Consider the following 25418-nt stretch of genomic DNA (forward strand, 5'->3'; position numbering starts at 1 on the left):
ATTTTGGTGATCTAATGTATTGATGGGGAAGAGATAGTATTATAGGAACAAGGGGGGGACACTGAGATAGTACTATAGGAACAAGGAGGGACACTGAGATAGTATTATAGGAACAGGGAGGGACACTGAGATAGTATTATAGTATTATAGGAACAGGGAGGGACACTGAGATAGTATTATAGTATTATAGGAACAGGGAGGGACACTGAGATAGTATTATAGTATTATAGGAACAGGGAGGGACACTGAGATAGTATTATAGTATTATAGGAACAGGGAGGGACACTGAGATAGTATTATAGTATTATAGGAACAGGGAGGGACACTGAGATAGTATTAGATTATTATAACACTGTGTTCTTATGGCAGCAGAATAAATCAATACAAATCAGAAGAATAAATGAAGATACACTATATGACCAAAAGTATGTGGACACCTGCTCGTCCAACATCTCATTCCTAAATCATGTGCATTATTATGGAGTTTGTCCCCCCTTTGCTGCTATGACAGCCTCCACTCTTCTGGGAAGGCTTTCCACTAGATGTTGGAACATTGCTGCGGGGACTTGCTTCCATTCAGCTACAAGAGCATTAGTGAGGTTGGGTCCTGATGTTGGGTGGAGGTCAGGGCTCTGTGCAGGCCAGTCAAGTTCTTCCATAGTGCCAATGTAAAGTTTGGTGGAGGAGGAATAATGGTTATAGAAACATCTCAAGGATGATCAATGGAAACAGGATGCACCTGAGCTCAATTTCAAAGAGTCTGAATACTTATGTAAACAATATTTTTTTTTATTTATTTTTATAGAATTTCTAAAAACCTGTTTTCACTTTGTAATTATGGGGTATTGTGTGTAGATCGATGAAGAAAAACATTAATTTAATACATTTTAGAATAAAGCTGTAATGCAACTCAATGTGGGAAAAAGGGAAGGGGTCTGAATACTTTCTGAATGTACTGTAGTATAAGTGTCAATCAGTGCTGAAATGTTCCATAGTGTTGTTGATCAGAGGTAACATAAAGCCCGCTTCTTTTATGGCATTCAGAGTTATGCAGTGTGTGTGTGTGTGTGTGTGTGTGTGTGTGTGTGTGTGTGTCTATAGTCAAAGGAATAGGTCAGAGTGTTCTGCGTCTGGATCGTAAAACGCTGCAGTTTTGAAAACAACAATTTCCTCTGTGAGAATAATCACACTGCAGTAGGTTGGAGATAGGCTGCTATGTGTTGGTTTGCGTCTGTAGCTTTTCTGTTTATTTTATTTAATATTTATTTATTACAAAAAGAGATACAAAGAAGAGTTCAGATGTTTTAGTATTGACTGTTATTAAATGTCTGCATGTTTTCATTTCCACTAACAAAATGTTTGCCTGTTTCTTTTTCTCTCTCCTTCTCTCCAGTTACACAAGCCGTTAGCCACCACTCCTGTCCTGCCCGTGAGTCCGTCCCCTAAACCTGTCCCCCTGTTCTTGTCTGTCCCCTAACCCGGTCCCCAGCATGAGTTCATCTCCGCTGGGTTCCCGTGGCAACATGGACATTCTGGAGGAGCTGCAGCTGATCGCAGCACAGAACCTGGAGAGGTTAGAGGTCAACAAGTACTATGAGGTCATCAGGGAGCTTGGCAAGGGCACTTACGGCAAGGTGGACCTGGTCATACACAAGATCAGAGGTGTGGAGGCCCCCCCCCCCCCCCCACACACACACACACACACACACACACACACACACACACACACACACACACACACACACACACACACACACACACACACACAGACTAGACTTGATCTTGAGGATACACACATTTAACAGGATCAGTCACTGGTCCAGCTCTGCAGGATTATCTGCAGGATCACATGTACGTAGCATGATCAACCATTATAATCATTCATCTCTCCCATGTTGTTTTCCCCTCAGGCACCAAGATGGCCCTGAAGTTCCTGAGGAAGAAGACGACCAAGTTGAAGTCGTTCCTGAGGGAGTACAGCATCTCTCTCTACCTTTCTCCCTGTCCCTTTATCATTAACATGTTTGGGATCGCCTTCGAGACTGACGACTACTACGTGTTCGCCCAGGAGTATGCCCTGTCTGGGGACCTCTTCGACATCATCCCTCCACAGGTACACAGAGAGAGAGAGAGAGAGATACAGGGATGTTCTGTTCTAATGGCTACATAGGGTTATTTTAACTATTACGGGCTCTAAATGATGTGCAATGACAGTTTATAATAGCTTATGTCACATTGCTTGTAAGGTTCCAGTGAAGAATGCTTCGTAGCAGACGTCTTTTAGGTTTATATTGTTTCATAATCTCCGCCCCTCGCCATCCAGGTGGGTCTCCCGGAGACGGTTGCTAAGCGCTGTGTGCACCAGGTTGCCATCGCCCTGGACTACCTTCACTGTAAGAAGCTGGTGCACCGTGACGTCAAGCCTGAGAACATCCTCATCTTTGACCGCGAGTGCCGCAAGGTCAAACTGTCCGACTTCGGCATGACGCGCCGCGCTGGCTCACCAGTCAAACGGGTGAGTGGCTAGAGGTCAAATCACAAGGAACTTTATTTAAAAAGGCAAAAGGTAGTGAACTGTATGATAAATAGGCTGTCGTTTGAGATGCAGAACCTACCAAGTATGTCATAAAAGAGACCAGACCTCATGGGAGCCATCTTAAATGAAGAATGAAATCTTCCTCATCAATAAACACATATTATTTCTTCCAGGTGAGCGGTACCATCCCCTACACGGCTCCGGAGCTGTGCGACACGTCTCGCCATGAGGGCTTCTGCGTGGACTACAGCACAGATGTGTGGGCCTTTGGCGTCCTCCTCTTCTGCATGCTGACCGGTAACTTCCCCTGGGAGAAGGCCCTGCCCACCGACTCCTTCTACCAGGAGTTCACACGCTGGCAGAGACGGCGCACGGGCACCGTGCCCTCGCAGTGGCGTCGCTTCACTGAGCAGGCTCTCCGCATGTTCCGCAGGCTCCTCTCTGTGGAGCAGGACAGACGCTGCTCCGTCAAAGAGGTGTTTGGCTACTTCAGCCACAGCTGGATGCTGGATGGAGACAGCAACGGGAACGGAGGAGGGGGCGGAGAGAGAGAGAGGGAGAGAGGAGGAGGAGGGGTGAGGGTGGAGGGAGACGGGAGCAGTACATCGTCCTCGTCTGGAGAAGAGGATGAGGAGATGCTGGTGGAGAGGATGAAGCAGCAGACTCTGTCTCCTCTCTCTCCTCCGGTGTCTGTGGAGAGGGGCACTGGGGGGACAAAGGCAGGGATGACGGAGTCAGGTGGAGGACACCATTTTGTGTCTGTTTCTACCACTAGCTCTGTGCCCTCGACTAACAGCTATGACCGCATGCCCAGAGACAGCAACAGCAACCAGCCCCCCGGACGCATACTGGTGGCTACGCCTATAGAGATCTGTGTCTGAGATGTGTGACGGGCCTTGGAAGGACTGAGATACTGTGTACAGTACACAGACGTGCACACAGACACCTACACTCATATACACACACATATCCACACATTTAAATCAGTGGAGGCTGCTGAGGGGAGGACAACTCATAATAATGTTTGGAATGGAGTAAATGGAATGATATCAAAAACATGGTTTTCATGGGTTTGATACCGTTCCACCCACTCCATTCCAGACATTATTATGAGCCATTCTCTCCTCAGCATCCTCCAAAATGTTTTTGAGAACGGGGTCAAAAGGAAGGAGAATTAATTAAAGAATTAATTAATTAACATTTTGCAAAGTGAAAAGGGATCAACTCAAGAAATTACTGATGATTCCCGTTGGGGTCTAAAATGATCCAGTCAGAGATCCAGAGATCAGTCATACTGCAGACACAACGAATCTTTATAGAGACTGCAAAGACTCAATGAACTACATACTGAACGATCAGCCAGCCAGCCAACCAACCAACCAACCAACCAACCAACCAACCAACCGACAGACAGACATGACATGGAGAGGTTAAAAAACACATTGTGATATGAAATGCTGGTATTCAGATGAAGACCATAATGTATTTCTTAAAGCAATATATTTTCCCCTAAAAAAAGACTGAAACCGAGGGCTGAATTGAGAGGGGGAAAAAAAGACTACAGAAGTGACATGCAGGAACCATTTATGGCAAAAATAGATGGAGAGAGATGTTCTTTTGGTTGAAGCTGATAGAATTGCCACCTCAATGAAAGAATATCATCAAAATGAACAGCAGTTTTATGTTTACTGTAATGCAATGTAAACTCTGGTACAGTCTGTATGTGTGTGTAGGTGTGTGTGTGTGTACAGTACGTGTGTAGGTGTGTGTGTGTGTAAGCGTGTACGGTATATCACTATGTTTCATGTGTATGGATCAGAAATATGATTAGGTGGATTTTTATTTGCCTTTGGAGTTACCTTATTTCTTTAAATGTTAAATATCCAGATTACATTTTTTTTCTATTGATTTTGAAAATTAGCTTTCGGTGTTTTCTGTTTGACTAATTTCATTAAAAGTTTCTGGACGCTCTAGTGCAGCGGTGTCAAACTCATTCCACGGAAGGCCGAGTGTCTGCAGGTTTTTGTTTTTTCCTTTCAATGAAGTCCTAGACAACCAGGTGAGGAGAGTTCCTTGCTAATTAGTGACCTTAATTCATCAATCAAGTACAAGGGAGGACCCACAGACACTCGGCCATCCGTGAAATGAGTTTGACACGTGTTCTAGTGCCAAATTTCTACTTGGTCTCCTGCAACACTTTTTGAACAGGAAAATGAATACTGCTTCAACAGCTGGATCTGGTAAAATCACTGAGTTTAATAGTAGTATTCTCTCTTCAGTTTATCATTTAGATTTAGTCCGATGATGTGCTACACATTAATATCGAATCATTCAAAGCCACCAGATTGAGAAGAGTAAGGCATTCATTTAGATACATTTTACAGAGAACTATATTCTGCCGTTGACAGCAGGCCAAGGTGTTCCAGAGCCTCCTGTCTGGAAACAGACAGATAGCTGTTAATGATGTCCAACACTTTATCACTGACCCCTTAACACAGGGTTTCCAAAACTCGGTCCTGGAGCCCCCACTGGGTGCACATTTTGGCTTTTGCCCTAGCACTCCAGGATCGAGTTTGGGAAACCCTGCCTTAACAGACACGTATCTACTTCATGGCAGAAAAATATATTTTTACATATTTTTGTCCATTTATTTGATTGTTGTTTTGTTTTACATTTCTAAATGTTGACGAATGGTGTATTGTTTGGAGTTTTGATTATTATTTCAAATTTTAAATTCAAGCAGAAAAATACAGTGAAGATGACATTTTTTTTTAAATTGCATGACAAGTAACTAAAACATATCTTCATGGAAAATTTGAACTGGCTTTACAAAAAGTTACGTCAAGATTGTTGTGATGTGGAATATTGCTGTAGCACAATTTCTTGCGCTATATCCCGAAGTCAATATCGTCGTGACCTCTCGAGATGTCTTAGGGCTAGAAACCAGACAACTATAATAACGGCTAGTTTTGGTTCAATGTGTTGTGTTTGTAGGCTGTCGATGCTGCGTTTCCATTTCACCAATCAGATTTAGGATCCAGAGCTACTGATCTACTGTATGTAATGTATCTGTAGTATCTGTATCTACAGTATGTAATGTATCTGTATCAACAGTATGTAATGTATCTGCAGTATCTGTATCTACAGTATGTAATGCATCTGCAGTATCTGTATCTACAGTATGTAATGCATCTGCAGTATCTGTATCTACAGTATCTGTATCAACAGTATGTAATGCATCTGTATCGACAGTATCTGTATCTGCAGTATGTAATGCATCTGCAGTATCTGTATCTACAGTATCTGTATCAACAGTATGTAATGCATCTGTATCGACAGTATCTGTATCTACAGTATGTAATGCATCTGTATCTGCAGTATGTAATGTATCTGTATCGACAGTATCTGTATCTGCAGTATGTAATGTATCTGTAGTATCTGTATCAACAGTATGTAATGAATCTGTATCTGCAGTATCTGTATCAACAGTATGTAATGCATCTGTATCAACAGTATGCAATGTATCTGTATCGACAGTATGTAATACATTACATGCTGTCGATACAGATACTGTCGATACAGATGCATTACATACTGCAGATACATTACATACTGTAGATACAGATACTGCAGATACAGATACATACTGTAGATACAGATGCTGTAGATACAGATACATTACATACTGTAGATAGATACTGCAGATACAGATGCATTACATACTGTTGATACAGATACTGTCGATACAGATACATTACATACTGTAGATACAGATGCATTACATACTGTAGATACAGATGCATCTGGAATCCTATGGAGACTTTCTGGAATAGATAGTTCACAAACTAATGCATTTTTGATCAAGTGTGTCAGTAGCTCCTAAAGTCCCAAGTCTTAAGAAGTTGCAAGGGAAATCTGGGGAGGATTGTTTTAGTATCACTTCTTTGCCAAGCAAAACGTCACAAGAAAGTGTGATGAATTAGTCATTATAAAGTCAGAAAAAAATATGAGAAAAAAAATGAAACAAAAACCTGTTGTGTGTTGCAATTTCCAGACATATTTGCATGAATCTGTATGTGCTGGAAAACAATTGTGGAAAACCTATTTTCTGTTTTGCTGTCACAGCTGTAGTATTCTGTTGTTCACACTTGGGTGTATGAATCTTGAATAACAGTCAGTAAAGTTACTTTCCTCTTTCATCTGGCAACTTCCAACAATGAACTGTTCAGTACGGGTTGTAGCCAGTTGTGGTATAGTTGAATTCAACCATGCTCCAGGCAGAGGTTACCATTTAAATCCTCACCTTATCCATCCAAGGGTGAAAAATCAAAAACCCCAACTAACCTTAGATCAGTGTCTGGGGGGGATTACATCTTGTGACAACCTATGACCTTGTGTCCACCAACCCTGGTCCTGAGGACCCACTGGGTGTGCAGGCTTTTGTTCTAGCCCAGCACTAAACACACTTGATTAGTTTAATCATCAAGAGCGAAGGCTGGAACCACTGCTGTAGGTAATATACACGTGTTGGACACGGAGGTTTGAGCGAAGCTATCATGTTGTAATGTGTTGGAAGTTGTTCATTAGAGGCCTTTTGTTTTTCTGTCCAGTGACATATTTTGACACGGCATTATGATTTTTGTGGAGTTTTAGTGAGTAGGGGAACACAGCTCTAGAACTTGTGTCCGATTCTGTCTTTGCAATACAACGGTCTTCCCTGTAAGCTCCGATTAGTCGACAATAAAATTAGAAATCTTGTTGGAATGAATGCTGGTGTGAGTTTGTTCCCTGGACTCAGATGTGCCCGTACTCTACAGGAGATACGGACTTGCGTAGAGTCTAAGACGATGAGAAGCTTGATCTATTTAACATGTTACTATTAAAATCAGGACTTACACAAAAAAGGGGTTCTACAAAATATTTATTTCAGTTACATTTACCCCTGTTACGCTGAGGTAAAGTACAAAACAGCATCTACATTGTTGCCATAAAATAAAGGAGATGAGAAGTGACATTCGTGTTGACAGTCCTTGTCAAACGTCAGTCAGTGGTGTTTTGGTTGACAACACAGATGAGGCATTGGAATGCGGTGTGTAGGTTACACCAGTAGACTTTGAGGAAAAGGTTTAACCAGTAGACTGTACACTGAGTATACAAAACATTAAGAACACCTGCTCTTTCCATGACAGACTGACCAGGTAAATCCAGGTGAAAGCTATAATCCCTTAATATCAGTGTGTTAAATCCACTTTAACATCGGTGTAGATGAAGGGGAGGACACAGGTTAAAGGATTTTTAAGCCTTGATACAACTGAGACATGGATTGTGGATGTGTGCCATTCAGAGGGTGAATGGGCAAGACAAAAGATTTAAGTGCCTTTGAACGGGGTATGGTAATAGGTGCCAGGCGCACCGGGTTTGAGTCAAGAACTGCAACGCTGCTGGTTTTTCCACGCACAACAGTTTCCCGTGTGTATCAATAATGGTCCATCATCCAAAGGACATCCAGCCAACTTGACACAACAATGGGGTACAATGGAGTCAACATGGGGGGGGGGGGGGGGGGGGGGGGGTGCAACTCAATATTAGCATTGCTCCAGTCAGTCAATGTGTGATAAATAATATCATTCGAATAATTAGAGACTCAGCCCTGAGATTTAGACACGGAAACAACATTACAAACCAAACACATTTCACAACCATGGAAATAATAGTCCAAAAGTCATATTTGGTACAACGCATGGGTTTGATTAAAGCAGCAGCAGCAGCAATTAGGAACATCCCCAGAGTGGCTGGCGCTCATTTAGCTCAGCATTGGATACAAATCTGTTTCACTGCAGCACAGAGAACAAAAACATAAGAAAAAAGAAAAAGACAGCCCAATAGGAGACGTGTTGCTAGGCAGAACAGTTTTTGATGTGTAGCTATACTAGAATACCACTTCGAACATACCCAATACATTGCTTTATTCTAAGTGCTATACAAGTGTGGATATTGGAACGAACACACACACACGCACATACGTGTATCTCCTGCTGTGTGGGGAATCCTCTCCCAGGGAGCAGCCTGCTGTAAAATTCACTATCACCGCTGTTCTGGCTCCCTGTACAGACAGACTGACTTCACAGGACTCGGACAGAAACGCAATGCCCCTACTGCCACAATGGTCGATCACCAGACAACCACAGTGACATCTAAATGTACAGGTCTATCAGACCTGCTGTTGACATCTACAGCAGAAGGAGCATGGTAGCTGTCCTGGTTAGTTGTGTTGATGGGACAGAAGAAAACGCCCTGGTTAGTTCTGTTGATGCAACAAAAGACAACATCCTGAACACTCACTGATTTGTCCCTGCACCAAAGCTGGTGAGGAGAACGACAGAGTAGTTTAGAAGAGTTCAGGTGAGAGAGGACTTCAGCCAGACAGATGAATGGAGAAGGTTGAACATGACCATGCTAACCAAATCAACTGCTACCCGGTAAAGGATCATGTAAACCCAAACATGTGGTAGACAGTTAGAAACTAGAGACTGACCGTAGCACTATGGGTCTATACGTAGTGGAATTCTACAGACAGAGGTGATCTAAAAATCAAGTCAGTTTACATCAATTGATGTACATAAAAATTTAAAATTAAACGGTGCCCTTGTTTAAACATATGCATTGTGAGTCATGTGAGTGTTGGATTGTATTACTATCTTTGTAAATGTAATTCAAGAAACTAAAGTGTAATGAGTCCCAGTAAAAACAGCAGAGGAAAGTTAAGAGCACATGACCGGTAATGAAGATGTGTGGACCAATCACTTTAGTCTCTGACAGCTGCATCAGTGAGATCGATAAAGCCATGGCGTCAATGAAATGAAACATACAAACAAGTTATCTGTACTGATGATACTAACAACTACAGTGCATTCAGAAAGTATTCAGACCCCTTGACTTTATCCATGTTACAGCCTTATTCTAAAATGGATTAAATAATTCTCAACCTACACACAATAACCCATTATGACAAAGAAACAGGTTTTAGAAATGTTTACAAACTTATTAAAAACATAAAACAGAAATACCCTTTTACATAAGTATTCAAACCCTTTGCTATGAGAGTCAATTTAGCTCATGTGCATCTTGTTTCCATTGATCATCCTTGAGATGTTTCTACAACCTGATTGGGTATGATTTGGAAAGGCACACACCTGCCTATATAAGGTCCCACAGTTGACAGTGCATGTCAGAGCAAAAACCAAGCCATGAGGTCAAAGGAATTGTCCGAGGAGCTCCGAGACAGGATTGTGTCGAGGCACAGGTCTAGGGAAGGGTACCAAAAAAATGTCTGCAGCATTGAAGGTCCCCAGAACACAGTGGCCTCCATCAATCTTAAATGGAAGAAGTTTGGAACCACCAAGACTCTTCCTAGAGCTGGCCGCCCAGCCAAACTGAGCAATCAGGGGAGAAGGGCCTTGGTCAGGCAGGTGACCAAAAACCTGATGGTCACTCTGACAGAGCTCCAGAGTTCCTCTGTGGAGATGGGAGAACCATCCAGAAGGACAACCATCTCTGCAGCACTCCACCGATCAGGCCTTTATGGTAGAGTGGCCAGACGGAAGCCACTCCTCAGTAAAAGGCACATGACAACCCGCTTGGAGTTTGCCAAAAGGCACCTAAAAAACTCAGACCATGAGAAACAAGATTCTCTGGTCTGATGAAACCAAGATTGAACTAGCCTGAATGCCAAGGGACACGTCTGGCGGAAACCTGGAACCATCCCTACGGTGAAGCATGTAAATGTGACTTCAGTTCATAAAAATGCCTAAAAACCTGTTTTTGCTTTGTCATTACGGGGTATTGTGTGTAGATTGATGAGGGGGGAAAAAAATGGAATCAATTTTAGAATAACGAAGCAAAATGTGGAAAAAAGTCAAGGGGTCTGAATACTTTCCGAATGCACTGTATGTGGGGGCGAGTCGTGGATTAGATGCTACAGGCCAGGGTGAATCCACTTTGGTGAGAATGATGCATACATGGCTTAACTTCATATGATTAAACAGTTCCATACATTAAGTGCCACTCCAAAGTGCTTTCAGCAACATCCCTCTAAAGAGGAAGTACATTCACAAAATGAATATACGATACAGGTAAGAAACAGTTCCCTCAATTATTTATATCACCATCAAATGAGAAAACAAAGTGCAAGTAAAATCCGTTGAAATGCATGCCTCGTCTCACCCTCATAACTAAATCAGATAAATCTGGTATTATTTTCATCCCATGTAGCAAAGTTTGGTATTGATGAATAGATCTCAGGTCCCTGTATTGTAATTAGATACGGTTCTGTCGATAAACTTGTGGTCGATCTGAATACTAGACCATTCTGCACCAGTCTCCACACCATCGCTATACGACCACCAGTTCCTCTACCAAGTGCAGTCTTCAGCATCGAGGTTCTTACTCATAACTTAGATGCATACATACACACCTCCGGGTCAAATGCAAAGTAAAAACTAAAGCCACAAGATACCCCAAAAATAAATAAGCCAAATATAAATCACATACTTAAAAAGCTTTATATAAATTAAATATCTCCAATTGTTTTATCAACATTTCAATTTAAAAAAAGGGAGAGAATCCTTTTTCCTAATAAATAATTACAAAGCGATAGCGCGTGTTTGGCCATAAGCGACGTGAAAACATTTATCTTCAATCAAATGGTGACATTTGCTTTGGGCCCCGCTCCCAACTCTTCTGTTCTGTTCAGTCATTGGCCCATCTACTACCCACCGTTGGCAGTCAGTCCAGAGCCATGAGAAGGACTGAGGAGGCAGAACATTAGGACAGCCTTGGTCTCCTGCTTAGTCTTCGCAGTGCTTTATCTGGTGAAGATAACAGGAAAGGTAGCAGAGGTGCAGAAAGCCAGTTTTAAGGTTTGTGGGTGTTTGCATTCCGCCCCAGCCCAGCTGTCAATCAGAGGACAGTTACAGCATTGCCATGGTTACCGGGTTCACAGGAGAAACCCCGCTTAACGCCACAGATGAACGGCGTCTGGAACGGAAGAAAAATATATATAAATAATGTTTTCAAACAAAGACATAACATTTAGCAATTAGGATATTTATGTTTTATATCCAATTACCATCATTATGATCAAAGAATGTTAGAATATGTAAAAACAATAACAGATGTATGACTCACACGCAGGCCAGTAATGCAGAAATAAAGTGGACAACAAGCAGAAAAGAGATGGTGTTGTCATGTATAAGTGTGAAAGAGAGCAACTAGCCATGTGTAGTCAAGTCTGTCTTCTGGGTGTGTCACCGGTTGTCTCTTCTGCTCCCAGGAGGGCCTTGGAACGACTTGTTCTGGGGAGGAACAGACTGTAAATCCCAGTAACACACAGCCAAACCAAAAAGGAACAAACTTGTTCTGGGGAGGAACAGACTGTAAATCCCAGTAACACACAGCCAAACCAAAAAGGAACAGACTTGTTCTGGGGAGGAACAGACTGTAAATCCCAGTAACACACAGCCAAACCAAAAAGGAACAAACTTGTTCTGGGGAGGAACAGACTGTAAATCCCAGTAACACACAGCCAAACCAAAAAGGAACAAACTTGTTCTGGGGAGTAACAGACTGTAAATCCCAGTAACACACAGCCAAACCAAAAAGGAACAGTGAAAGTAGATCACAGTGTACTGTTGCACTACAATAAATCAGAGTGGTTGAGTGCTGGAGAAATCCAATTCCAGTCAGATTTTCTGGACTGTATACATGATGCAGTAGGGCTGTGTAGACAGCCTCAGAATGAAGCAACGCTTTACTGAAGCAAGCCGTACTTCATCTTAGTAATGCACAAATCATAAAACGGAGGATTGCTAAATTGTCAGTTCCATGCCAGCAAACTCTTTCACAAAAAGACTAACTTTGTACAGTGAGACAGAAAACACTGACAGCAACTGAGCGAGTGAATGAGATCGGCTTAGTAAGGATCAAACCTAGCAGTCATTTAAATCAACCGTCCATACCTTGTGCTTGGTGCATTTCATGGAGAAGTTCTCGTCGTTGAGGACACAGTCTGTGGGGAGAAGAATGCTTGGATCAATGAAGACGACTGATCAATAGCAAAACAGCAGCTGAACCAGCCTACACACGCCAACCGGCTACAGAGAGCCTGCAACACACACACACCCACACGGAGCTGGGGTGGCATTACCGTTTTACAACCACAGTACTAGTGTTATAATATAGGAGGGGGAGGTTAGTGTTAGGACACAGACAAACACACGATCCAGGATACACTTCACACTCCATCCCCCAGGGGGCAGCAACTGGGTCTAGCACAACCGCTGCTGCCAATTAGGGCCAGTCAGTGTCCCAGCTGGCAAGCCGTGAGGCTGCTGGTTGTGTTTGATGGCCCGAAGGCCTTTCCTTTTGTTTTGAGTCTTTTGTTTGTGATTGACTTCGGGATTAATCCCCCTTTTTGTACATATTTATGTTTCGTCACCACCTGAACAAATAATCCACTTGGACTGGCCGACCTAGAGGTCAAGAGAAACAGAGCTGGCCCTGGACCAAGGTAAAGTTGCTCTCTCCCTGGGTACATGTACATTCAACACCTGGTCACATGATCTCACATAAATGCACATTCATTCAGGTTACAGACCAGTTAGCTAGGCCGCAGATCCCTCGACATAACGAGTCAGGTTACAGACCAGTTAGCTAGGCCGCAGATCCCTCGACATAACGAGTCAGGTTACAGACCAGTTAGCTAGGCCGCAGATCCCTCAACATAACGAGTCAGGTTACAGACCAGTTAGCTAGGCCGCAGATCCCTCGACATAACGAGTCAGGTTACAGACCAGTTAGCTAGGCCGCAGATCCCTCGACATAACGAGTCAGGTTACAGACCAGTTAGCTAGGCCGCAGATCCCTCAACATAACGAGTCAGGTTACAGACCAGTTAGCTAGGCCGCAGATCCCTAGACATAACGAGTCAGGTTGCAGACCAGTTAACTAGGCTTAAAACCCCCAGACATAATGAGTCAAGCTGATTAAACAGCATGATCATTACACAGGTGCACCTTGTGCTGGGGACAATAAATAGCCACTCTAAAATGTGCAGTTTTGAGGGAGCATGCAATTGGCATGCTGACTACAGGAATGTCCACCAAAGCTGTTGGCAGAGAATTGAATGTTAATTTTAGAGAATTTGGCACAACGTCCAACCGGCGTCACAATCACAGACCACGTGTAACCACGCCAGCCCAGGACCTCCACATCAGGCTTCTTCACCTGTGGGATGGTCTGAGACCAGCCACCCAGACAGCTGATGAAACTGAGGAGTATTTGTGGATGTAATAAAGCCCTTTTGTGGGGAAAAACTCATTCTGATTGGCTGGGCCTGGCACCCCAGTGGGTGGGCCTATGACCTCCCAGGCCCACCCATGGCTGCTCTGTGAAATCCATAGATTAGGGCCTAATTAATTGATTTCAATTGACTGATTTGCTTACATGAACTGTAACTCACTGAAATTGTTGTATGTCGCGTTTATATTTTTATTCAGTATAGATTGCTTATGAATAACCAACATTAATAAATGGAACAATAATTATGTTATTCAATGTACTGACTTCAAAGTGCGGCACGCAGGCCACGTAGCGTATTTCTATGCATACATGCTCCTATTACGCATGACAAAGATATAATTTTTACATAGGCCGTACCAAAAGATCAGTAGGCCTGTGCTAGTAATTGTGTCTTGACGACCCATTGATGGTGAACTTGCAAAGTAAACAGTTCATATTCTTGATCACCAACATTTTTTGGAGCCGGATATTTATTATGGCAATCTGCACTGCACCCAATCCTATAGCTGTACAACAAAATCAGCAATCTGTTCTCTGGCGCACCGGACCTTTGTTGATTGACAGCTTGCTGGTCCAATCAGAGGTCAGAGTGTGCATTTCACAAGCCAATCTGTTGCACTTTTTATTCTAAGGGCAATGCTGTGGCTACTGCCTCTGGCTGCATAGAGAGTTATCCACAGAGACTGTGCCACAAAATAAGTCCAGAGTCTTGACGCTCCCAAGTCAAGTCTCAAATAATTACATTTTCTATCAAATCGAGTCTCAAGTCAAGTCTGTGAGACAAGGAGAATCACCCGATGGTCCCAGTAGGGGATAGGAATAAGGACAGAGGAGACGACTCACCCGATGGTCCCAGTAGGGGATAGGAATAAGGACAGAGGAGACTCACCCGATGGTCCCAGTAGGGGATAGGAATAAGGACAGAGGAGACTCACCCGATGGTCCCAGTAGGGGATAGGAATAAGGACAGAAGAGACGACTCACCCGATGGTCCCAGTAGGGGATAGGAATAAGGACAGAGGAGACGACTCACCCGATGGTCCCAGTAGGGGATAGGAATAAGGACAGAGGAGACGACTCACCCGATGGTCCCAGTAGGGGATAGGAATAAGGACAGAGGAGACTCACCCGATGGTCCCAGTAGGGGATAGGAATAAGGACAGAGGAGACTCTCCCGATGGTCCCAGTAGGGGATAGGAATAAGGACAGAGGAGACTCACCCGATGGTCCCAGTAGGGGATAGGAATAAGGACAGAGGAGACTCACCCGATGGTCCCAGTAGGGGATAGGAATAAGGACAGAGGAGACGACTCACCCGATGGTCCCAGTAGGGGATAGGAATAAGGACAGAGGAGACGACTCACCCGATGGTCCCAGTAGGGGATAGGAATAAGGACAGAGGAGACGACTCACCCGATGGTCCCAGTAGGGGATAGGGATAAGGACAGAAGAGACGACTCACCTGATGGTCCCAGTAGGGGATAGGAATAAGGACAGAGGAGACGACTCACCCGATGGTCCCAGTAGGGGATAGGGATAAGGACAGAAGAGACGACTCACCTGATGGTCCCAGTAGGGGACAGGGATAAGGACAGAAGAGACTCACCTGACTGTAGAGAACACCTGTAGTGATACTTGTTGGGGCATCCTTTGATGAAGCAGCCCAACATGGCACCTGGGTTATGGCAGCGAGAACAAGTCTGAAAACATGAAATACAATTAATTGGTTCTCTCGTGTTATGGGCCAAGACCAAAGACAAGCTGCTATAGTATTTTACATTTTGGGTACATTTCGCTACACCCGCAATAACATCTGCTAAACACGTGTATGTGAGCAATACAATTTGATTTCACATTGTTAAACAGAGTTGTAGCACTATTACATACAAACTAAATGTAAAATAGTAAACAGACGGCTACATCAGCAGACATGGTCCTCATGGGAGATCACTATATAGTCACCCCAAATCATAAATCAATAAAAAGACATCCGTTTCTATCCTGCAGGATTTACACTTACCGTCTCCTGAGCCACCTTGAGTGCCTCTTCCAGGCCGTAGACCCTTCCCTTCACCAGGAACACACCTGCAGACCAGATGCTGCAGTCCTCGTGGAGCCAGTACTCACACTGGTCCAGAGGCACCACAGGGGGAACGTACCAGTCATCCACTGCAGCCTTGGCCCCAGATGTTACCAAAGGCCTAACCTCAATCCTGCCCCTCTTAGCTCCAGGGCTGCCTGAGGGGTCGCTGTCACTGGTCCACCTCCCCAGCAGGTCCTCCTGTTTCAGCCGGGGGTCAGGTTTGTGGGGCAAGGGGACCCCCGGGGGCCGAGCACACTTTCTGCCCCGGCCTTTCACGCTGCAGGAGGAGTCAGAGTCACTGAAATCCTCCTCTTTTTTGAGGCCTGGTTTGCTAGCTGGGGCTTCAGTGCTGGGTCTGTATCCCTCAGGGTAGTATGGCCCGTGGAGGTCCCCAAGGTCCATGGCGTTAGCCGAGCCTCCACACAGGCAGCAAACCAGGGAGCTGTGGTGCTGGCTGTGGGTGGAGATGCGGCCCAGCTGGAGGCAGGAAGTGGAGGGTACAGCCCCTGGTATGAAACCCCTGGATCCTGAACTTCCAGCCTGCTGTTGCCCCTGGCCATTCTGCCTGGGTTTCTCCTCCTCTGGGTAGTTGATGACAGTACAGTTGGCGGGGGAGGTGGAGGAGGGCTTATGCTCTATGTGGATGAAAGGAGAGAACGTGTCCACCCTCATGTCCCTCTTCTCCTCCTTGTAGTTGATGTATTTCAGTTTGATCTCAGGCTCCTGAGGGGAGAACATTGAGGACTGATCCAGTCTGGGTTTCTTCCGTTTCTTCTTGGGAGCAGGGGTCGCCTTCCTTGTTTTGGCTGTGGGAGCAGCTGCTTCGCTGCTTGTAGACTTAGCTTTATGCTTCCCAGGCTTCTTTGGAGATGTTTTAAGTGACGGTGATACGGTCAGTAAATCTACCTCAGAGGAGGGCTCGGGACCTGACTCTCTGTGTTCCGACTCCTTCTCTGAATCTTTGTCTGGAGCAAAGAGCAGACTGGAGGTTATTGGAGATGTGCTGTGGTTATGTGGGTATTTTGAAAAACGGGCGTGTTCCGAATCTGAGGTAGACTCTATGCAACGGTCTGCGTTTGTGTAAATGTTATCCATATGACCAGTCAATGAGGATGCTGCTGCGTGTACTTTAGTCTCTCCCTCGCAGCTAGACGCTGCTTTATTCTGGACCTTGTTCTTCACTACAAATGAGGTCTGTTTGTTAGGACTAACACCGGCTTTAGATGGACTGCTCTGGGTCAGGGGATTTGTCTGACGCTGGGCCTTTGAGGCCTTGGGCTTCTTAGTGGATACTTTATACCAGTTAGGGTTGATGTTCATCACTATGGCCTCTAACCTGGTTCCCCTGCCAGAGCGAGGGGGGAGTTGTTTCCTCTCAGAAGTCCTCAGCTCTGCCTTCACATTACCATTCAGGTGAGTAGCAGCCGTCTGCTTGGGTTTCTTTTCTGAAACCTCTGGCACAGTGCTCTCGTCTTCTGTCAAATCAACAATAGACTCCGAAGGTGCCTTGGGTTTATGTCCTGGCTGCTGGAAGTCCTTGCTGTAATCTAACCTTGGTGTATTCTCACCATTAGACCTTGTCCCCTGTATTGCAGACAGCCCAGGTCCTCCTCTCCCCAGCTCATCCCAGCGGGTGTCAGCCGTGTTGTCTGGTGAATAATTGTAAGCACAGGGTGAGCAGGAGGCCTGAGTCAGAATGAGCCCATCCTCTACGTCGTCCAGTGAGACAGAGGGAGAGACCGGGTCCTCCAGAGGACTGATATAGTCCCTATTCAGAGAACACAGGTCCCTGGGACTCCTGCTGTCCTGCATCAGGACTGGCTCCTCTGTTCTAGAGATGAGAAAGAGAACATCTGAAGCCCTCTGACCATCCTCCATGTCTGTAGTGAGAGACTCTGGGGAGGAATCGACACAGATGGCAGAGTTGGACCAGCTGCTACTACCCTGGCCATTCTGCAATTCTTTGACTGTGTCCTGAGAAAGAGTGCGTTTCATTGAACTCCCTCTCTGTTGAGGCTTGTATTTATCCACTCCTCCGTTACTGGCAACTCGATGGCCATTGATTTCATGAGACTGCTGCATCAAACACACCCCTGCGACATTCTCACCCACCACCTGGGCTGGAGGGATAGAGTCAAACATTTCTGACCGAGGTGCTAAGCCCAGAGGCCTATCCACCTGCTGCAGGTAGCCATCCATTGTTGAGAACCTGCTGATCGACGGGACACCGTAGAGAGAGGGATGCTGGGAGAGAGAGGGATGCTGGGAGAGAGAGGGATGCTGGGAGAGAGAGGGATGCTGGGAGAGAGAGGAATGCTGGGAGAGAGAGGAATGCTGGGAGAGAGAGGAATGCTGGGAGAGAGAGGAATGCTGGGAGAGAGAGGAATGCTGGGAGAGAGAGGAATGCTGGGAGAAGACATGAGACCGGCTCACATATGAGAGAGTGACTGTAGTATTGGAGAAGGCATTGTCCGGCTGGATCTGGTCTACTGGTTGAAGCCTGTGGTCATGGTCAGTCTCAGGGAAGTTTGGGTACCAGCTGGGAGGCTTTACCACCCGTAGGGCCTCCATGGAGTTGGCTTTCAAGAGGCATTCCTCACCTTTTCTGGTCAGGTCCATCACAGCGGGAAGGCTGCGGGTGGAAGAGAGGTCCTGTGGCTGTAAATCATCAGAGTCCCCCAGTGGTTGCTCCATAGCAACTGAAATTGAGCAGACATACAGAAAGGTTAGATTAATACATGGAATTGAAATGATCTTGCTGACCTCAGTGAGAACATGACTGGATATAGGACAAGATACAGTTCCATCGTCACCAAGCACATTGGTCAACAGTGGATTGCAACTTCATCTAGCTAGAGTACAGGCAACAAGCAGCTAGCGATAATGCACATCACAGACTTAGCTAGCTAAATATCGAAATAGCTAACTAGAATGCAAACAAGTCAGAACTAAATGTTAAACGTGCTCTAACGTGGTTTTCGTTGGCTGTCAGTGTTCACTTAGTTTTCCTTTACTACTGGTCGAAGTAATGTAACGGTAGTTAACGCGAGTTCAGCTTGAACGTTGCAGATTCATTAAGTGGCAAGTAAACAAATGAGTAAAACAAACGAAATTGCAACAATGTAGCGCGTTTGCACTTACAGCTACAGTATCAAACTGACTCGGGGAAAAGTGGCCAAATCAGAAGTATATACTGGAAATCCACCAAAATAGATGCGATAAGAAAGGAAAGAAAAGATACACTAACAAAAGTTATCAACTGGCTTCGAACCTCTTTGCCTTTTCACAACAAAACAAATAGAACTTAGCTAACTACATTTATGTTTAGCTAACTTTCCGTAACCTGGAATGACAGCTGACTGTCCCGAACTAGCTCCATTTTTTTTGTCGTCAGTCAAATGGGTTCTGACCAGGGAGAACAGCTACGACTAGCAGGTTAGAAGAAGTTACACTGCAGGTTAGGAGACTTTAGTTAAGGTTGAGGAAAAGGTTAGGATCAGCTAAAATTATCTCCTAACCAGTTACGAAAAATCACTTCCGGTCTTAGTTGTACTCCCTCAAGTCCAGCCACAACTAGTCAAATGTGAAGGATGATTCGTGCGACAACAATAGTTACAGTAACATTACCCCGCTAGTTATCATATTAACCTATGTAAATAGGAAACGTCTTTTGATTTGGTTAGTTAATGTCACCAGTTCACGATGTACTAAACTAGTTGGCTATGTAGTTAGCCGCTTACCACAAAACAATGTCCCTTGTAAAAGTTGCACGTCTCTTAATACTCTTCTAAACTGACCAATTAATCTGTAGTTGATATGGTAACGTAATTTTATTGTAAAATAAATGGGTGGCTATAATAATACAATCCTTGAATATTTGCTGGTTTTTGCCATTCAGCGTTGGGGATTTATTTCCCGCAGACCCCGGAGGGGTGGAGTGATGCATTTACAGGATACACCTAGCTAGCAACCAACTTTGATTTATTCACGGTGTCCTAGCTAGCTTGCTAAGCTAATTTGCTAGGCCCTTCGTATGAAACAAAAGAGCGAGCATATTGCGCTGCCGGAGACTGAAACTTACCCAAACAGGATGGAGTGTGGGGGCTTTACAAACATCGAATTCAACAGTGAGTCCCACCCAGCATCTTGGTCAAGAGCCAATCTAACTCTTGTACCCTAACACTCCGAACTAGATTTGTGTCAGTAAACAGGATAAAAAAATCCCTGCACTTTCCCCGAACACGCGTAAACTGCGCAACATTTCTAGAACAGCGTTTGTCAGCTCTCAGCTGGCGATCACAGTGAAGCATTATGGGACGTTGGGAAACTTCATGTTCTGTCATTGGGACGAAAGCTGGAAGAGTTGCTTTTTCATCGGCAGGTTTTCTTGTCATGGTCCTTCATTTATAAGCATCATTTTTCTCCACACAGATATTATATGGAATAATCGGGACATATTGTATAAAAATACTAATTTGTTTTTAGAATATTGGTTCCGAAATAATATCCTATTGGTGAGCCAACTTGTAAATGCAGAGGGTCTTTTACCTAATCATAAGGAATTCTTATAACTTTACAAGATCCCTGTAACACCTAAAGATTTTGCAAGATCAGATGCCATTCCCTCGGGTATTGCTTTATTATTCAGGAACGTGTTAAGGCTTGACCCTCAGAACATACGATTATCCCTGTTGACTCATCAGTAGGAAAGACTCGTTTTTCTTTTGGTCCATTCAACAATAGAGCTATACAAGCCTTGTTTCAACAGGATGTTGTATCTATATACCAGGGATCATAAACTAGATTCAGGTGAGGGACGATTTTTTGTTGTTGTGTGGATGGTGGGGCCGGACCCAAATTACAAATAATTTGTAGACTGCAAATTGACCGCAAGAAGCCCAAACACATAATATTTGTCTAAAACAATCATTTCAAACCTTTCTTACATTTGTATATGATCAGGTGTCTCTCTACTATTCATGGGAATACTTGGGAATAGATTTCTCTAAATTAAAATCACTTGGAGCTGATTTTGTGTTTTTACAATCTTATGTCCAACAAAAATAAAAATACATATTTTATTTGTATTTATTAATCAGAAAACATGGGGCCAAATGAGACCACCCGAGGGCCAAATTCGGCCCACATGCCGTCAGTAGGGGAACTCTGCTATATACCTTAAGTCATGCCTTATTGGAATGGTTTTTATTGATACTGTCTGTTGGAAAGCAGTTTGGATGTTGCCACACACATACCTACTTATTAACAAAATGCAGGAAGTTTCTTTTTAAATTATTCATAAATATTATCCTGCCAAACACTATATGAAGAAGTTTAAAAAAAAACATACATTCAAATTGTTCCTTTTGTAATGACCACCCAGAAACGATTTTGCATCTTATTTGGCACTATATTCATGCAAGGAATCTGTCAAGACATCAGTAGATTATAATTCAACACATTTATTAATATTTTTTTTAAACTATTATGGTGAGATGTACTGCCTGGATTCTTTACTTAAGATAAAATTGTTTCAACTTATTTCTATGTAATTAATTAATTAATCTTTTGGCCAAATTTCATATTCACAAATGTAAGTTTACAAACAAAACACCACATTTTTTTTACTTACAAAAATATTTAAATACTCTGCCAACAAAAAAAGCTGTTAGAATGATAAACGTGTGTATGCCACTTAAGGTCCTTGTGTAATGTGATATTGTACCCCCTAACCCAGACCCCAGCCCCACCCCTAGACCGTTGTCCTTTGTATATTCCTTATATATACCTGTGTTCCCCCGTGTACTTTTTGTTGTTAATAATAATACAAAATAATAAAACGGCAGAGTTCAACACATCAATGTTGTATGTCGTTTTACTCGAGTGAGACAACTTGTATTGTGTGAATTAGGTTTTGTCCTGAGTCATATATTAATAATATACTACTCAAAAAAATAAAGGGAACACTTAAACAACACATCCTAGATCTGAATGAATTAAATAATCTTATTAAATACTTTTTTCTTTACATAGTTGAATGTGCTGACAACAAAATCACACACAAATAATCAATGGAAATCCAATTTATCAACCCATGGAGGTCTGGATTTGGAGTCACACTCAAAATTAAAGTGGAAAACCACACTACAGGCTGATCCAACTTTGATGTAATGTCCTTAAAACAAGTCAAAATGAGGCTCAGTAGTGTGTGTGGCCTCCATGTGCCTGTATGACCTCCCTACAACGCCTGGGCATGCTCCTGATGAGGTGGCGGATGGTCTCCTGAGGGATCTCCTCCCAGACCTGGACTAAAGCATCCGCCAACTCCTGGACAGTCTGTGGTGCAACGTGGCGTTGGTGGATGGAGCGAGACATGATGTCCCAGATGTGCTCAATTGGATTCAGGTCTGGGGAACGGGCGGGCCAGTCCATAGCATCAATGCCTTCCTCTTGCAGGAACTGCTGACACACTCCAGCCACATGAGGTCTAGCATTGTCTTGCTTTAGGAAGAACCCAGGGCCAACCGCACCAGCATATGGTCTCACAAGGGGTCTGAGGATCTCATCTCGGTACCTAATGGCAGTCAGGCTACCTCTAGCGAGCACATGGAGGGCTGTGCGGCCCCCCAAAGAAATGCAACCCCACACCATGACTGAGTCACCGCCAAACCGGTCATGCTGGAGGATGTTGCAGGCAGCAGAACGTTCTCCACGGCGTCTCCAGACTCTGTCACGTCTGTCACGTGCTCCGTGTGAACCTGCTTTCATCTGTGAAGAGCACAGGGCGCCAGTGGCGAATTTGCCAATCTTGGTGTTCTCTAGCAAATGCCAAACGTCCTGCACGGTGTTGGGCTGTAAGCACAACCCCCACCTGTGGACGTCGGGCCCTCATACCACCCTCATGGAGTCTGTTTCTGACTGTTTGAGCAGACACATGCACATTTGTGGCCTGCTGGAGGTCATTTTGCAGGGCTCTGGCAGTGCTCCTCCTGCTCCTCCTTGCACAAAGGCGGAGGTAGCCGTCCTGCTGCTGGGTTGTTGCCCTCCTACGGCCTCCTCCACGTCTCCTGATGTACTGGCCTGTCTCCTGGTAGCGCCTCCATGCTCTGGACACTACGCTGACAGACACAGCAAACCTTCTTGCCACAGCTCGCATTGATGTGCCATCCTGGATGAGCTGCACTACCTGAGCCACTTGTGTGGGTTGTAGACTCCGTCTCATGCTACCACTAGAGTGAAAGCACTCAAAAGTGACCAAAACATCAGCCAGGAAGCATAGGAACTGAGAAATGGTCTGTGGTCCCCACCTGCAGAACCACTCCTTTATTGGGGGTGTCTTGCTAATTGCCTATAATTTCCACCTGTTGTCTATTCCATTTGCACAACAGCATGTGACATTTATTGTCAATCAGTGTTGCTTCCTAAGTGGACAGTTTGATTTCACAGAAGTGTGATTGACTTGGAGTTACATTGTGTTGTTTAAGTGTTCCCTTTATTTTTTTGAGCAGTGTATATTATAGACATTTCCATTAGTGCTGAGTATATTAGTGCTTTTTGTGGTCTGTTTGGTTCTATTATTAAAGCATTATCATGGTTTTCGAATTCGGTTTAGATTATTTGGGTTGAATGCTGTAACACAGAATAAATAGCACAGAATAAAACTTTTAATAAAAGTCCCATATGATGATAGTGAATTCCCATTACTGCTTGTCACATTAACCATTTATTCACATTCCTTTAATAAAATATTTCAGTTTTGTATTTAGCATTTGTTTTATTTAAGAACTTTATTATTTAATTTCAAGTCATCTCACAGTGGCATGTATTCATTGATGCCAAGGGAAGCCAGTCTTCCCCCAAAAATTGACCAAGGAAAAAAGGATAAAAGAAAATGTATCTTTCGTCTCTCTGTGTTTCATAATTTTCCTTAAATTCGCAAGGCTGAATGTACAGTATTTCACTTTAGAAAGCACCAGAGCGAGCCAAACAGCACCCCTCTGTCTCTGTATGTGTAGGCCATATATCTGATGCTGTCTGGTACAAAATAGTATGACATTGTTGCCACCCATAGCATTGAATGCAAGGGAGCCATGAGCATTTGTCCTCCTTTGATTAAAAAAAGTATAAAATAATAGCCAATCAACATTGAGCTAAACTGAGTGAGCTCAACTGTGAATGGTCCTGGCGCACCAAAAACAAGTGTCAAGGGAAGCCAGTTTGGATTTGGCATCACTCCTATCAAATCACATTGAGCATACCTTATTGACAGAAACAACTTGAATTGTTGCATCTGTACTGAAAAAATATATAAATGCAACATGCAATTTCAAAGATTTTGCTGAGTTACAGTTCATATAAGGAAATCAGTCAATTTAAATTAATTAATTAGGCCCTAATCAACGGATTTCACATGACTGGGCAGGGCCGCAGCCTCGGAGGGCATATGCCAACCCACTGGGGAGCCAGGCCCAGGCAATCAGAATGAGTTTTCCACAACAAAAACGCTTTAATACAGACAGAAATACCACAAAGTTGACAGCAAACCACTCGCCCACACGACACCATACACGCCGTCTGCCAGGTACAGTTAAAAATGGCATTCTCAAACCACTCGCCCACACGACGCCATTCACGCCGTCTGCCATCTGCCTGGTACGGTTAAAAATAGGATTCATCTGTGAAGAGCACACTTCTACAGTGTGACAGTGGCCATGGAAGGTGAATATTTGCCCACTGAAGTCGGTTACGACGCCGAACTGCAGTCAGGTCAAGACCCTGATGAGGATGACGAGCACGCAGATTAGTTTCCCTGAGATGGTTTGTGCAGAAATGTTTGGTTCTGCAAACCCAGTTTCATCAGCTGCCCCAGACCATCCCACAGGTGAAGAAGCCAGACGTGGAGGTCCTGGGCTGGCGTGGTTACACGTGGTCTGCGGTTTTGAGGCCAGCTGGATGTCCTGCCAAATTCTCTAAAACGATGGAGGCGGCTTATGGTAGTGAAATTAACATTCAATACCATGGCAACAGCTCTGGTAGACATTCCTGTAGTCAGCATGCCAGTTGCACGCTCCCTCAAAACTTGAGACATCTGTGGCATTGTATTGTGTGACAAAACTGCACATTTTAGTGGCCTTTTATTGTCCCCAGCACAAAGTGCACTTGTGCAACAATCATGCTGTTTAATCAGCTTCTTGATACACCTGTCAGGTGGATGGATTATCTTGACAAAGGACAGAATGTTCACTAACAGGGATGTAAATTTGTACACAATATTTGATTGAAATAAGCTTTTTGTATGTAAGGAACATTTCAGGGATCTTTTGTTTCAGCTCATGAAACATGGGGCCAGCACTTTAAACTTTTTGTTTTAAATGTTCATTTAACCTTTATTTAACTAGGCAAGTCAGTTAAGAACACATTCTTATTGACAATGTTGGCCTA

At 44.0% G+C, this 25418-nt stretch overlaps 2 protein-coding genes across 2 annotated transcripts in view; one reads left to right on the forward strand and one right to left on the reverse strand.

Moving 5' to 3' along the window:
• LOC106578828 (serine/threonine-protein kinase SBK1) overlaps positions 1–7300 on the forward strand; it is a 24014-nt gene extending 16714 nt beyond the window's left edge. Inside the window, exons 2-5 of the mRNA XM_045702353.2 lie at positions 1394–1662; positions 1911–2113; positions 2324–2515; positions 2710–7300. Of these exons, the coding sequence (XP_045558309.1) occupies positions 1491–1662; positions 1911–2113; positions 2324–2515; positions 2710–3417 (1275 nt within the window). The 5' untranslated portion in view covers positions 1394–1490 and the 3' untranslated portion in view covers positions 3418–7300. The remainder of the gene's footprint in view (positions 1–1393; positions 1663–1910; positions 2114–2323; positions 2516–2709) is intronic.
• Positions 7301–7440: 140 nt separating this feature from the next.
• LOC106578827 (uncharacterized) lies at positions 7441–20310 on the reverse strand. The gene is made up of 6 exons (XM_014158019.3): positions 20059–20310; positions 15915–18676; positions 15501–15594; positions 12553–12602; positions 11811–11889; positions 7441–11572 (listed from the first exon to the last, which is right to left on the reverse strand). The coding sequence occupies exons 2-5, from the start codon at positions 18669–18671 to the stop codon at positions 11842–11844; spliced, it is 2949 nt and encodes a 982-aa protein (XP_014013494.3). The 5' UTR covers positions 18672–18676; positions 20059–20310; the 3' UTR covers positions 7441–11572; positions 11811–11841.
• Between the last annotated feature and the right edge of the window lie 5108 nt (positions 20311–25418).

This window comes from Salmo salar, chromosome 19, assembly GCF_965601325.2.
Source record: "Salmo salar chromosome 19, fSalSal1, whole genome shotgun sequence".
NCBI lineage: Eukaryota > Metazoa > Chordata > Actinopteri > Salmoniformes > Salmonidae > Salmo > Salmo salar.

What these genes read in the sequence shown, in the direction of transcription:
- LOC106578827 (XM_014158019.3), bottom strand. Translation starts at nt 18,671, where the DNA reads ATGGAGCAACCACTGGGGGACTCTGATGATTTACAGCCACAGGACCTC. An exon ending in TCAAGGTGGCTCAGGAGACG is followed by an intron (nt 15,595 to 15,914) that starts GTAAGTGTAAAT and finishes TCATGTTTTCAG; the next exon opens with ACTTGTTCTCGCTGCCATAA. An exon ending in TGAAATGCACCAAGCACAAG is followed by an intron (nt 11,890 to 12,552) that starts GTATGGACGGTT and finishes GTTCCTCCCCAG; the next exon opens with AACAAGTCGTTCCAAGGCCC.